The sequence below is a fragment of the Schistocerca nitens genome, chromosome 4 (genome assembly GCF_023898315.1).
Source record: "Schistocerca nitens isolate TAMUIC-IGC-003100 chromosome 4, iqSchNite1.1, whole genome shotgun sequence".
In the NCBI taxonomy this organism is placed as follows: Eukaryota; Metazoa; Arthropoda; class Insecta; order Orthoptera; family Acrididae; genus Schistocerca; species Schistocerca nitens.
In genome coordinates, this window is record NC_064617.1 from 829,162,997 (window position 1) to 829,177,123 (window position 14,127).

At 36.4% G+C, this 14,127-nt stretch overlaps 1 protein-coding gene across 2 annotated transcripts in view; it reads left to right on the forward strand.

The window, feature by feature from the left end:
• Nucleotides 1–1,387: 1,387 nt before the first annotated feature.
• LOC126253258 (nuclear pore complex protein Nup98-Nup96) overlaps nt 1,388–14,127 on the forward strand; it is a 134,222-nt gene continuing 121,482 nt past the window's right edge. The window contains exon 1 of one of the 2 annotated variants that reach the window (XM_049954463.1): nt 1,388–1,525. In XM_049954463.1, the coding sequence (XP_049810420.1) occupies nt 1,519–1,525 (7 nt within the window). In that variant the 5' untranslated portion in view covers nt 1,388–1,518. The remainder of the gene's footprint in view (nt 1,526–14,127) is intronic. The other variant, XM_049954462.1, reaches the window with a different exon arrangement.

Below are 14,127 nucleotides of genomic sequence, written 5' to 3' on the forward strand. Positions count from 1 at the left end.
GCACGATGAAGACGATAGATATTCGAAATATAAAAGTATAAGAAGTGAATCTAACTGCAAGGTTCGGAACTGAAGACTACTAAAACCAGTGAGATGGTATGGAGTAGGCATATTCAGTAACTTTTTTTTTCTATTTTTGTAATACTTATGAAACGAGTCGGTATGGAAACAGCACTCTGGAAATGATACCAATCGCTTTGTTATAATACTGCACTCGAATAGTTTAATGTAGAAAGAACCCGAACGAGCCTTTGGTAATATTGTGTTTAATCATTGCTTCTGATAATGAAGAACATTGTATCACAAGTTTCATAAGCAGCTTCATTTTTGTAGCAATTTGATAGTATGGTAAAAATGAAAAATAATTGACTTTATTTCGCGGAACCACGCTTGGACAAAGAATGAATTATTTAACAATATTCATATTCCTTCTCATCGTACGTTTACCTGTTAATGAAATTACAGTGTACCGGCCTTAAAATATAATCTACAAAACTTTTTTCATATAGATTTCGGTTTTTAGACTGGAAATTTGAATTTGTGACTAGCCCGGTATCTGCGTTCCAATAATGCCGCAGTCACGGTACTTAGATGAATTACTAGAAAGTTTTATGCACCAAATGCATAGTCACTTCTCATTTTTTAATGTAGTAGCTTAATTACTGATAGTGTTCTAAGTTACCGTACTTTGTAATGAACATAGCAAGTAATACTGTCGATTGTTGAGTTGAATTCGTGAACAATGTCTTTTGGTATCAGTTATTAATTTAACATATTGTTGGAACGACTTAACTTCCAAACGAGAGACTATTTGACTTTGAGAATCCAGAACCAGAAGTTATTTTTTCACATCGAGCGTTTCAGCAATAACAACGGATCGAATCAGAACGGCTATCTTTGAGGTGCTGTCACTGAGGTGTTGTGCACCAACCCCTATTTGGCAATTTCCGATTAGAGGGAGTTGTATAGTATAATTATTCTAATCAGTCAATGCCAAGGGTTCACATCCGCGAAATAGCGTTTTGGAGGGCTTGAATATATTGTACACAAAATACTTAGTGATACAGCTTTCAAGAGGTCATTTATTCTGCAGGTAGCGTGCTTCCGAAATCATTTGTTGTATTATGACATTCGCTTTTACCGTTTCCATGTGCCGTTGACACAGCAATATCTTGGCTCGTGGGCCGCGAGACGTACTGATTTGAGCTTTCCCGAGCTGCTGCAGGAGGGGGCAATTGAGAAAGTCAAACTCCCTAGATAACTATTGTTAAGATAAGTAAATACTTGCCGAAGGTACCATAACACTTCACGTATTGCTATTAAAGGCATATTATATTGTGGTAGTGAAGAATGACACAATAGTATGTAATTTCCTGTATTTATGGTGCAAGACCGAGCGTTCGTTTTATAAGGTTGGCAGTACTGTGTGTTTCGCATATAGCCTTGACTGTTTACTGACTCTACGCAGTGGATTGAAAGGTTTTGTGTTTACGTTGGTGGAGAAGTAAATCGATTTCAATGTTTGGTGAGTACCGAATTACTTTTTTTTATGTGGTACTTTGTTTACGTCATTTAATAACGTATCGAACACGGAGTTACAGTTTTAACCCTCGCCACATTCGAATTGTTTTCTGACCTCAAGTTAACATGTCTAGACGACATTTGAAGTTGCGTGTGCATAAATGCTATTGCGGTTGTTTCAGTAATTAAACTTCTTACTTACCCCGAGTTGGCATTATATGTGTAGTTACGCCCCACTGAAGACTTACGGCCCTACGTTGCACGTATTAAGAATGTCCAGTTAAGTATTAGTTGTCGGGTATCTCGTATCCTACAAGTTTAGGGGTTGTGGAAGTATGTTTTTGGAGCAAGGCACAAATAATGTAGCACTACCAATATCATACTACTTTGGCGTGCCCAGCATATATGTGAAGCAAATGAACAGAAAATACCTGAACTCTTTCACGGGCGCCAGGTTTCAAAATATGATCCAGTGCAAGGGTATCTTAGTTTTCTTTTGTAATATCAGTTGAGTTGCCCATTATCGAAAACACACACACACACACACACACACACACACACACACACACACACTGTTAAATCATTAACATTGAATTGCAAGATCTTTCATATGAAGACCTGGTTGCTGTGTTACCTTGTTTGCGTTGTTTGTCTGTACATTTCATCTCTAATATTAAAAGCGACAGCCCCGTCTAAACTGCTAGTGCGGAATTGTGAGGGCAGTATCTATTTGTTGTTGTTGTTGTGGTCTTCAGTCCTGAGACTGGTTTGATGCAGCTCTCCATGCTACTCTATCCTGTGCAAGCTTCTTCATCTCCCAGTACCTACTGCAACCTACATCCTTCTGAATCTGCTTAGTGTATGCATCTCTTGGTCTCCCCCTACGATTTTTACCCTCCACGCTGCCCTCCAATACTAAATTGGTGATCCCTTGATGCCTCAAAACATGTCCTACCAACCGATCCCTTCTTCTGGTCAAGTTGTGCCACAAACTCCTCTTCTCCCCAATCCGATTCAGTACCTCCTCATTAGTTATGTGATCTACCCATCTAATCTTCAGCATTCTTATTGTAAGTAAATTGTCGAATTCCCTAGTTGAGTTTTACAAGACCTTCAACAAAAAATTGCTTGCCACTGTGCACTATTTCACATTTAACCATATATTGAATTCGAAGCTTCAACATTGCACACTGTCCGTTCTTGCTGAGCAACTGATAAAGGGTCACCAATGTGCTATCGCTTTTGTGTATTTTTGCAGGTGCATGTTGTAAGTTCAGGTGGTCCCATTGAGCACAGGCGACAAGATTTACAGTATTTGCTCTAGTTTTCTTGTATATTGTTTGTAATGATATTGCACAGGTACTTTTTTACTGGCTGGAATATGATTTCCAGAATCCTTCCTACTTTTGCTTCTTGCCAGAGAGCTATTCCTTTTTTGGACCTATCACATTGGCTTCTGATGTTCCTAATATCTCTGTTTATTCAAATTTGTGGTATGGAACCACTGACTTGGCTGAGGTGGGATTATTTATGTGCCTTTATGGTATAGATAGCCATATTGTGTGTTCATCCACAACAGAGGGGTATCTGCAGAGTGGCAAGACAAACAGGTTCCTGAAGAGGGGCAGCAGCTTTTTTGATAGTTGCAGGGGCAACACTGTGGCTGATACTGATTTGGCCTTGGAACATAAGCCAATGGGGTCGTCCTGTGCTGGTACTGGAGATTGCTGAAACAAGGGGAAACTACAGCTCTTATTTTTCCTTAGGGCATGCAGGTTTACTATGTGGCTAAATCATGGTGACATGCTCATGGGGAAAAAATATTCTGGAGGTAAAATAGTCCCACATTCTGATATCCAGGCTGGAACTACCCAGGAGTATGTGTCACTAGGAAAAATAAAATGGCATTCTACAGGTCTGAAAGTGGAATGATAGATCCCTTATTTGGGGAAGCAGATTGGAAAAGTTAAAAAGAGAAATGGGTAGGTTGAAGTTAGTTATAAGGGAATTAGTGATTTTTTGGTGGCAGGAGGAACAGGTAGGTGCAGGGTCATAACTACAAAATCAGATGGGGATAATTGAATTTTATTTGATTCTTTAGGATGACATGGTCTACAGTAAATGTAAATGTAACATAGAACATGTCAAAAACAGAAAGCATTTATTATCATGTACTTCCTTGCCATTTCTCTTATGTTTGATCATAATTGACTATGAATAATAATATATAAAAATTTAATGCAATAAGTACTCTTCAAAAGTGTAAAATTCCTTTTCCACCAGGTAGTCTTTGAGGCTCTTTGGAAAATGGGTGTCATATACACTCGTGCATGTTTTTAGGCAGACTTCTTAGTAATTTGATACCTGAGTACTGAGGTTCTTTTTCAGGCGTTGTCAATCAGTGGAGTATGCTTTGTATGTCAGTCTCCTTCTGTGTGTTGTGATTGCGTACACTCTAGCATTTGTAATCTACTCTGCGGTGTATTTTGTGATGTGTATTATTGTTTTATGTATGTCCCAAGTTGTAAACGTTAAGATGCTTAGATTTGTGAAGCAGTTTCTGTATGTTTTAAAAGTCTTTCTTCTTAAAATGATCATGATTGCTTATTTTGTAATGTGAATAATCTTTTTGTTTTTTGAATGTGAATTTCCCCACACTGTCTCTCCATACTGCAGGTATGGTTCAAAGTGTATGTACAGAAGCTGTTTGTCTGCATACTGTGATAGCTGAATCATTATGAATGTTGCTGTTGTGGTCTTCAGTCCAGAGACTGGTTTGATGCAGCTCTCCATGATACTCCATCCTGTGCAAGCTTCTCCATCTCCCATTACCTACTGCAACCTACATCCTTTTGAATCTGTTTAGTGTATTCATCTCTTGGTCTCCCTCTATAATTTTTACCCTCTATACTGCCCTCCAATACTAAATTGGTGATCCCTTGATGCCTCAGAATATGCCCTACCAGGCAGTCCCTTCTTCTAGTCAAGTTGTGCCAGAAATTTCTCTTCTCTCCAATTCTATTCAATACCTCCACATTAGTTATGTGATATACCCATCTAATCTTCAGCATTCATCTGTAGCACCACATTTCGAAAGCTTCTATTCTCTTCTTGTCTAAACTATTTATCGTCCATGTTTCACTTCTATACATGGTTACACACCATACAAATACTTTCAGAAACGACTTCCTGACACTTAAATTTATACTCAATGTTAACAAATTTCTCTTCTTCAGTCTACATTTTATATCCTCTCTACTTCGACCATCATCAGTTATTTTGCTCCCCAAATAGCAAAACTCCTTTACTACTTTAAGTGTCTCATTTCCTAATCTAATTCCGGCAGCATCACCCGATTTAATTAGACTACATTTCATTATCCTCGTTTTGCTTTTGTTGATGTTCATCTTATATCCTTTCAAGACACTGTCCATTCCGTTCAACTGCTCTTCTAGGTCCTTTGCTGTCTCTGACAGAATTACAATGTCATTGGCGAACCTCAAAGTTTTTATTTCTTCTCCCTGGATTTTAATACCTACTCCAAATTTTTCTTTTGTTTCCTTTAATGCTTGCTCAATATGCGGATTGAATAACATTGGGGAGAGGCTACAACCCTGTCTCACTCCCTTCCCAACCACTGCTTCCCTTTCATGCCCCTCGACTCTTTGCACAAGGAGCAGGCAAAGTCATTAAAATGTATTCATAAAGTATCCAGCAAACATCAGTGTGAAGTGGCCATGAATAAGTTGAGGAAGGGCCACTTGGACTCGTGAACTTAACTTTTGCATCTCTGTGGTCTTCACTTATCTCTAGAATTTTTCCAAGCCGCCACTGGTTATCGTAGATGGCTGTGACAAAGGTTTCTTCTTTAGTTGTGTTGGAGGCAGTGTTTTGAATTCCAAGAGGAACTTGTATTAATTTAGTAGAAGATGAAACATGCTTTATCAGCAACTTGTTTTCATTCAGTGGTTTGAAAAAAATGATTCCTCTTGCCCCAGGGATGCTAGAACCAGTCTCGTATCGTTTTTGTAACATGTATGTGAACTTTATCTCCTCTGTTGTAACAAAAGGTTTCTATTCCTGGAACATGAGTTTTTGCAAATGTAAACAGATCTTTTGGACTGAAGTGTGACTGTCATATGGACACTGTAAACTTGCTCTTCTTGCTAAATGTTTAATAGTACCACCAACTCCATCACATGCATTTTTGTCTTGACTAGTAGGAAAAAAAAATTTCCATTCTGCAGTTACTCCATGATCTTGCTTGTGATGGCACAAATTTAAAAAGTTCTTAAAGTTTTTATATTGTGCAGAACTGCAATCACCGAAGTACGTAACATGCTGGATGTGTGTTAATTGTTCCAGCATATAAGTGAGAGCAGTTTTCTGGAAAACATAGAATTTGTTTGTATCATGCTGCAAACAGTCACTTATACAACACTGTGACATTGACTTAATGCAGTCATCGGTTTTAAAGTACACCACAAAAAGATGAAGGATGGCTTGAATGTTCTGTCAGTGAAATCCTTGTGCAGCATCCTGAAGCAAACAGATATAGTTCTCTGCAAAATCCACTATGATGATGCATGTAGTATCAGGGAGTGTTTCTTTGCTTGATTTGAAGTAGTGACTCTGAGATTTTGATACATAATGATGTTGTATTACGTTCTCAAGTTTTTGCATGAGATACTCAACAAATTCATTGGTTGTCTTCATTAATGTCTCCAGTGTAGGTCAATCAGTTTGGATCCATTGATTGAATATAACGTTTTCACAGTATTGTAAGGACTCCATCTCCATTAACAAATTGCACAGTTCATGTTTTTCAGGACACCGAGAACAGCGATGAAGCATGCACTCCTCGTTTTCCAGATTGCACACAAGTTTCTGTAGAAGTTCAATGTATGGTTCTTTCACATGTGCAGCATGCATTAACAGTTTTACATTTTGGTGTTATGTGCTTAAACATACGTTACGCATTCCACGACTGTTTACAGTAACAAATTCTTTTGGCCTAAGTTCACAAAATTTAGTAAAACCAATTTTATCTTCAGGCTATTTTTCTGTGAAAGCTAAGTATACATCTTTCAGATTACGAAAATTAGTCTTTTTGTCTTATAAACTCTTTTGCCATTCTGTGAAGGGGCAGACAGACAGTCTTTTTTACTAGCAGAAATGCGACTTATATCATCTTCACAGTAAAAATTCTGGACACCTTTTTCCACATCCTTATCTATTCTGTTTCACACTTTATAAATCCCTTTTGACAAAATACCATCTTCTTTTAGCAATACCCTCGATTTCTTTACCATGTATTCAGTAGTGTTAAAAAATATTTGGATTGTTTCTTTACTCCATGAAGCTGGTGCTAAGGTAAGTATTTGCATTAAAATATTACAGTCTGTACATCCAGCACTGCCAGTTTCTTCACACACATTTTTCACTGGAACATGTAGCACTTCTGATGCTGTTTGCTGGACTTTCAAAGCTAAGCGACGAGACTTGGATCTAATGTATTCCGGAAGCCTGTCTTCTGCTCTCTTGGTAACATAAAATAGTGAAATTTCAAGTAATCCACAACTTTCATTAATCATGGATCTGCTGTATATTCTTGATCTTCAACTTCACATTCATCCATCCGCCATAGGAGATACAATGTCCTTACGGCATGTTATGCACATCTTGGTACCTGGGATAAGTCCAAGGGTTTTATATTTCCTTGCCGTGGTTAAAGAAATAGGTTTCAAAGATTTCTTAGCAGTCTTTTTACCATGCTTTTTAAAAGGGTCACAGCAAATTCTTTGTCTAGCTTCAAATGTTCCCAAATAGAGCCTTTTGTGAGAAAAACAAACACGCTCAATATTTTCACAGGTGCTTCTTAGATTCAATAATTCAATATCAGCTTGATTCAGGCTTGGCATAGCCTATCTATTAAATCAAGCTCTTCAGTGCCACTACTTTTCTTCTGACACACAACTGCTGACACAAAACCTTAACATTTGTTTTCCATTGTGATTTTTTAATCAACTGTGTATGTTGCAGAAAAGAACTGTATGGTTTGAAACGTTTTTGTGTTCTCTAATTAGTCAAGAATGTACTATGAAGAATTGTAGGAGGGAAATGACATGTAGTTGATGACCACTTTATTAAGTGATCCCTAATATTCACATTATGGAACAACTTTGTATTACAGTCGGACCCCTCGATATGTAAAACCCCTCAATATGATATTCTAAAACCCCTCAATATGATATTCTAAGACCCCTCAACTTGATAGTGTGAGGTGTTTTATGATAATCAGATGCTACTATAGGAGTGTAGTAAGATTCATAATACATAAAACCTCCTATTGTGGAGTTGAATTCTGTTTATTATAATTTGTTTTATTTATTTTATTTGAATTATCGTATGTAAGTAATAAATTTTATATAAATAAAGAAAATATTTTTTTTGTTTAAATTCTGTGAAAATGTGTAAAACACTTATAACCTTAAAAATGTTGTATTGATAATGTCTTAATAGCCTTTAAAATGAAATACCTAAAAATTAATTTTCAACTGTCAATAACAAAATCAATGACAAAAGTAATTAATAATTATTTATTTATTGCTTGGTTATATATTGTTAAAATTGAGTGGATTAATGATTGGTTTGAAGGTAATACATATTTCAAATATATAATTACGTTTAATAAATAAATATACAAATCTTGATTTTTTAATTTATAATTAAATTGATGATATCATACAGTGAATAAATAATAATTTAAAGAGTAATAACTAATTACAAAAAACCTTCAAAATGGAGTTATAAATATGACTAAATTTTAATGTAATGTATTTTTAAAGGAATTATCATTGATCATAAAATATTTTTGTATGAAATAAAATTATTTATTATTAATAAATAATAATAATATTTATATGAATATCATTTCTAACGATAATTGATATAAAAAATATGTGAAAAAATGTTAAATAAAATGTGATCTTTTTTCACTCATTATAATATTTGATAAATAAAAATCACGAAAACATCTGATAACAAGCCACAATTAAACAAAGCATTTAATGCAGCAATCGTCTGTAGGTTATAATATGATTGGGTGGTCTAGTGTCACTTCATAAAAATTATACAACATCAGAGGGCACTGTAATACGTTGAAATAATTCAACCCATTGCTCTTATGGAAGTTAAATTAAGTCTCCCTGGTTATAAGTTACCTCACAACTATGCATGGATTGGATGAATTCTTTATCTTTTTAATTTCAATCGTTTCTTTTCACTATCTCATAGAGGTGCTCTATTTCCCGAACGTTATCATATTGACTGAACTTTCAAATAACTTACCAGACATAGTGGCTGCTTATGTAAGAAGCACAAAATCAAGACAAAACATTCCTTCAGATATATAAAGTGCACATGCACACAAAAACATCTCACACACACACACACACACACACACACACACACACACACACACAGCCTGTGTTGCATGTGAGTGTTGCTGCTAGACTGAATTTTTCATTGTGATTAGCTATTTGAAGCAACTAATTATTACAGCATTATTGAAAAAATGTAATATCCAACAATAAAGGAAAAACACCCTTTTGATTTTTTTATGTTGTAAAGTATGGCAGTAGGAATTATTTGAAACAAAATTTGAGATGGTGAAACTTGTGATTCTGCAGCAAAAAATTCCTGAAATTTGAAATAAAGATAGTGAGAAATTACATTAATTACAAGTTTTCAAACATTTGTTGCTTAGACACAGCATTTTAATGATTTTTTTTTATTATGGCTCAATTCTTTTACTTTCCAGTGACACCAAATGAAATAAAATTGATTCATAAATAAAAATGGTTACGAACTTACAAGGCACTTTGTGTCTCAACGCCAGTTGGTAGATGGGTCCCACATTTCAAAATGGTCTCCTAATTACAATTTTGGTCAAAAAATTCCACAAAAAATATTTTAAGCGTAACTCATTATGTACATTCTTACACCAAATTTTCAGAAAAATCTGTGACATAAGGGCAATGGCCTCTGGGTGATTTCACTTGAAATTACCCTGTTGCATAAATATGATTGCCAACTAGTACTTCTTGGTCTGTGGTGTCAAATGCTCTGGAGAGGTCCAGAAACATTGCAGTTACAACTTCTTTTTCATCTAAGGACTGTGTAATGTATTCTGTCAGATTGGCAGTTGCTGAGTCTGGAGATTTATCCTTTCTGAAACCATGCTGTTATGGTACAAGAATGTTCTCTTTGTGCTGGAAAATCAACAAATGTATTATATGTAAGCATTTCCAGGATTTTTGAGAAACCTGATATCAAATGGGTCTGTAGTTGTTAGGGCCATCCTTATCCCCTTTCTTGTACATTGGCACAACCCAGCTTATCTTCAGATTTTCAGGAAAAATTCTGTTTGTGAAAGAACTGTTGGCTGTGTCCAGCAATGGTCTGATTATTTGCTCCCTTGCTAGTTTCATTATGTGACTCAATATTGCATCACCACCACCTGATTTCTTGGACTTCAGTTTGTGCACAGTTTTTCTCAGGTTATCTTCTGTTTTAGTATCAAGAAGATGGTTCAGCTTTTTTTTTTTTTTTTTAAAAAATACATCTTTTGAGTATGATTTCATTCCAGTTTTAAATTCTCTACCACGTTTCTATAGTTACCATTGAGTACGTTAGCTATTTCTATACCATGTGTAACCCTATTTTCATTGACATGATCTTGTTTCTTTCTTTCTTTCACCAGTTACATTCCAGTCTGTCTGTATGTTGTTTTTTGAGTTTATTATGGTGGTAATTGCCCCTTGCTTATGCCTCTCTTCTGATCTTTCTGTACTTCTTTTTACTATCGTATGATTTTCCGCTTTGCCCCTCTGCCTCAGAACCTGCAACTTCGTATGCAGTTTGGTTATTTCGCTGGTAATCCCCTGTATTTGATCCTGCAGCTGTGTTATGTCTTTCCTTTGGGAAAGTGCTATATTAAACTTGTATTTAATTGTTGCAATAAATGAATCATACTTTTTGTTTACATTCTGCACCTGTAAGGTTTCATTCCAGGTTTCCCTACTTAACCCATCCAATATCAATGAGGAGGTGGGTTACTTTATGCCCACCTTTTGAAGATATTGCAATATTGTTAGATACTCCATATTTTAAAATATCAAATAAACTGTTTTTAAAGAGTTCTTTGACCAGATTCCAGAATTTTTTAAAATTTTAACCAAAAAATTTTAGTCTCAGTGAATGTAATTTTTCACAGTTAATGTTGTATTCAGTATTTTCAGTTTCAGGACCATACTTACACGTCAATATTTTTTTTAAAAAAGTATGTTGTGAGTAAATGTTAACAACAATTGAAATTTTTTGAGGTTATGAAGTACCTGCCCCCTCCTCACCACTTGGTAATGCGCATTAAGGAAAATGTGTTGGTATTGGTAAGGTTAATATTGTTCTAAAGATGTTAATATTTTGCGCTCTGATGGTCCTGATTTCTTTGGTTGTTCATTTTGATTCTAATACTATGTCATTACTTCTGCAGAAGCAATCAGTTGTCCATGATGATCAGATATGTCTGTTTAGGCTACATGTGACTCATGCTTACACCTACTATCATCAGTAATGATGTTATCAGTAACTGTTTTTAAGAAGTCACTGTTGTTGGTGCAGATATTGTTGCCTTCATGTTATATTCTAATGACAATTCTTCAAAATCTTGTCTTTTTAGCATTTTCACACGTCAATATTGGAGTCTTCACATGTAACAATCATTTTTTCTTCATATTCATTTTCAGTAAGGTACCAGCTTTTTTTGCAGAATGTTGCCATTCTTGCCACATGATGATTTGTACACCCAAAACACTAAACACTCTAAAGTCATCAGTCTTTTTGTCTAGCTTTGGGTAATCTGACATGTTTATTGTTTACAGCCTTTGGTTTAGATATACAGAAGTAACCTTTGGCTTCAAGTAGTGCAGTTCATGACATAAGTTCATGGCTTGTAGAAAATAAACTAATGCTCAATCACAGTTGTTGTTGTTGTGGTCTTCAGTCCTGAGACTGGTTTGATGCAGCTCTCCATGCTACTCTATCCTGTGCAAGCTTCTTCATCTCCCAGTACCTACTGCAACCTACATCCTTCTGAATCTGCTTAGTGTATGCATCTCTTGGTCTCCCCCTACGATTTTTACCCTCCACGCTGCCCTCCAATACTAAATTGGTGATCCCTTGATGCCTCATAACATGTCCTACCAACCGATCCCTTCTTCTGGTCAAGTTGTGCCACAAACTCCTCTTCTCCCCAATCCTGTTCAGTACCTCCTCATTAGTTATGTGATCTACCCATCTAATCTTCAGCATTCTTCTGTAGCACCACATTTCGAAAGCTTCTATTCTCTTCTCGTCCAAACTATTTATCGTCCATGTTTCACTTCCATACATGGCTACACTCCATACAAATACTTTCAGAAAAGACTTCCTGACACTTAAATCTATACTCGATGTTAACAAATTTCTCTTCTTCAGAAACGCTTTCCTTGCCATTGCCAGTCTACATTTTATATCCTCTCTACTTCGACCATCATCAGTTATTTTGCTCCCCAAAGAGCAAAACTCCTTTACTACTTTAAGTGTCTCATTTCCTAATCTAATACCCTCAACATCACCCGACTTAATTCGACTACATTCCGTTATCCTCGTTTTGCTTTTGTTGATGTTCATCTTATATCCTCCCTTCAAGACACCATCCATTCCATTCAACTGCTCTTCCAAGTCCTTTGCTGTCTCTGACAGAATTACAATGTCATCGGCGAACCTCAAAGTTTTTATTTCTTCTCCATGGATTTTAATACCTACTCCGAACTTTTCTTTTGTTTCCTTTACTGCTTTCTCAATATACAGATTGAATAACATCGGGGAGAGGCTACAACCCTGTCTTACTCCCTTCCCAACCACTGCTTCCCTTTCATGTCCCTCGACTCTTATAACTGCCATCTGGTTTCTGTACAAATTGTAAATAGCCTTTCGCTCCCTGTATTTTACCCCTGCCACCTTTAAAATTTGAAAGAGAGTATTCCAGTCAACATTGTCAAAAGCTTTCTCTAAGTCTACAAATGCTAGAAACGTAGGTTTGCCTTTCCTTAATCTTTCTTCTAAGATAAGTCGTAAGGTCAGTATTGCCTCACGTGTCCCAGTATTTCTACGGAATCCAAACTGATCTTCCCCGAGGTCGGCTTCTTCTAGTTTTTCCATTCGTCTGTAAAGAATTCGTGTTAGTATTTTGCAGCTGTGGCTTATTAAACTGATTGTTCGGTAATTCTCACATCTGTCAACACCTGCTTTCTTTGGGATTGGAATTATTATATTCTTCTTGAAGTCTGAGGGTATTACGCCTGGTTCATACATCTTGCTCACCAGATGGTAGAGTTTTGTCAGGACTGGCTCTCCCAAGGCCGTCAGTAGTTCCAATGGAATGTTGTCTACTCCGGGGGCCTTGTTTCGACTCAGGTCTTTCAGAGCTCTGTCAAACTCTTCACGCAGTATCGTATCTCCCATTTCATCTTCATCTACATCCTCTTCCATTTCCATAATATTGTCCTCAAGTACATCGCCCTTGTATAGACCCTCTATATACTCCTTCCACCTTTCTGCTTTCCCTTCTTTGCTTAGAACTGGGTTTCCATCTGAGCTCTTGATGTTCATACAAGTGGTTCTCTTATCTCCAAAGGTCTCTTTAATTTTCCTGTAGGCAGTATCTATCTTACCCCTAGTAAGATAAGCCTCTACATCCTTACATTTGTCCTCTAGCCATCCCTGCTTAGCCATTTTGCACTTCCTGTCGATCTCATTTTTGAGATGTTTGTATTCCTTTTTGCCTGCTTCATTTACTGCATTTTTATATTTTCTCCTTTCATCAATTAAATTCAATATTTCTTCTGTTACCCAAGGATTTCTACTAGACCTCGTCTTTTTACCTACTTGATCCTCTGCTGCCTTCACTACTTCATCCCTCAAAGCTACCCATTCTTCTTCTACTGTATTTCTTTCCCCCATTCCTGTCAATTGTTCCCTTATGCTCTCCCTGAAACTCTGTACAACCTCTGGTTCTTTCAGTTTATCCAGGTCCCATCTCCTTAAATTCCCACCTTTTTGCAGTTTCTTCAGTTTTAATCTACAGTTCATAACCAATAGATTGTGGTCAGAGTCCACATCTGCCCCTGGAAATGTCTTACAATTTAAAACCTGGTTCCTAAATCTCTGTCCTACCATTATATAATCAATCTGATACCTTTTAGTATCTCCAGGGTTCTTCCATGTATACAACCTTCTATCATGATTCTTAAACCAAGTGTTAGCTATGATTAAATTGTGCTCTGTGCAAAATTCTACCAGGCGGCTTCCTCTTTCATTTCTTAGCCCCAATCCATGTTCACCTACTACGTTTCCTTCTCTCCCTTTTCCTACACTCGAATTCCAGTCACCCATAACTATTAAATTTTCGTCTCCCTTCACAATCTGAACAATTTCTTTTATTTCATCACACATTTCTTCAATTTCTTCGTCATCTGCAGAGCTAGTTGGCATATAAACTTG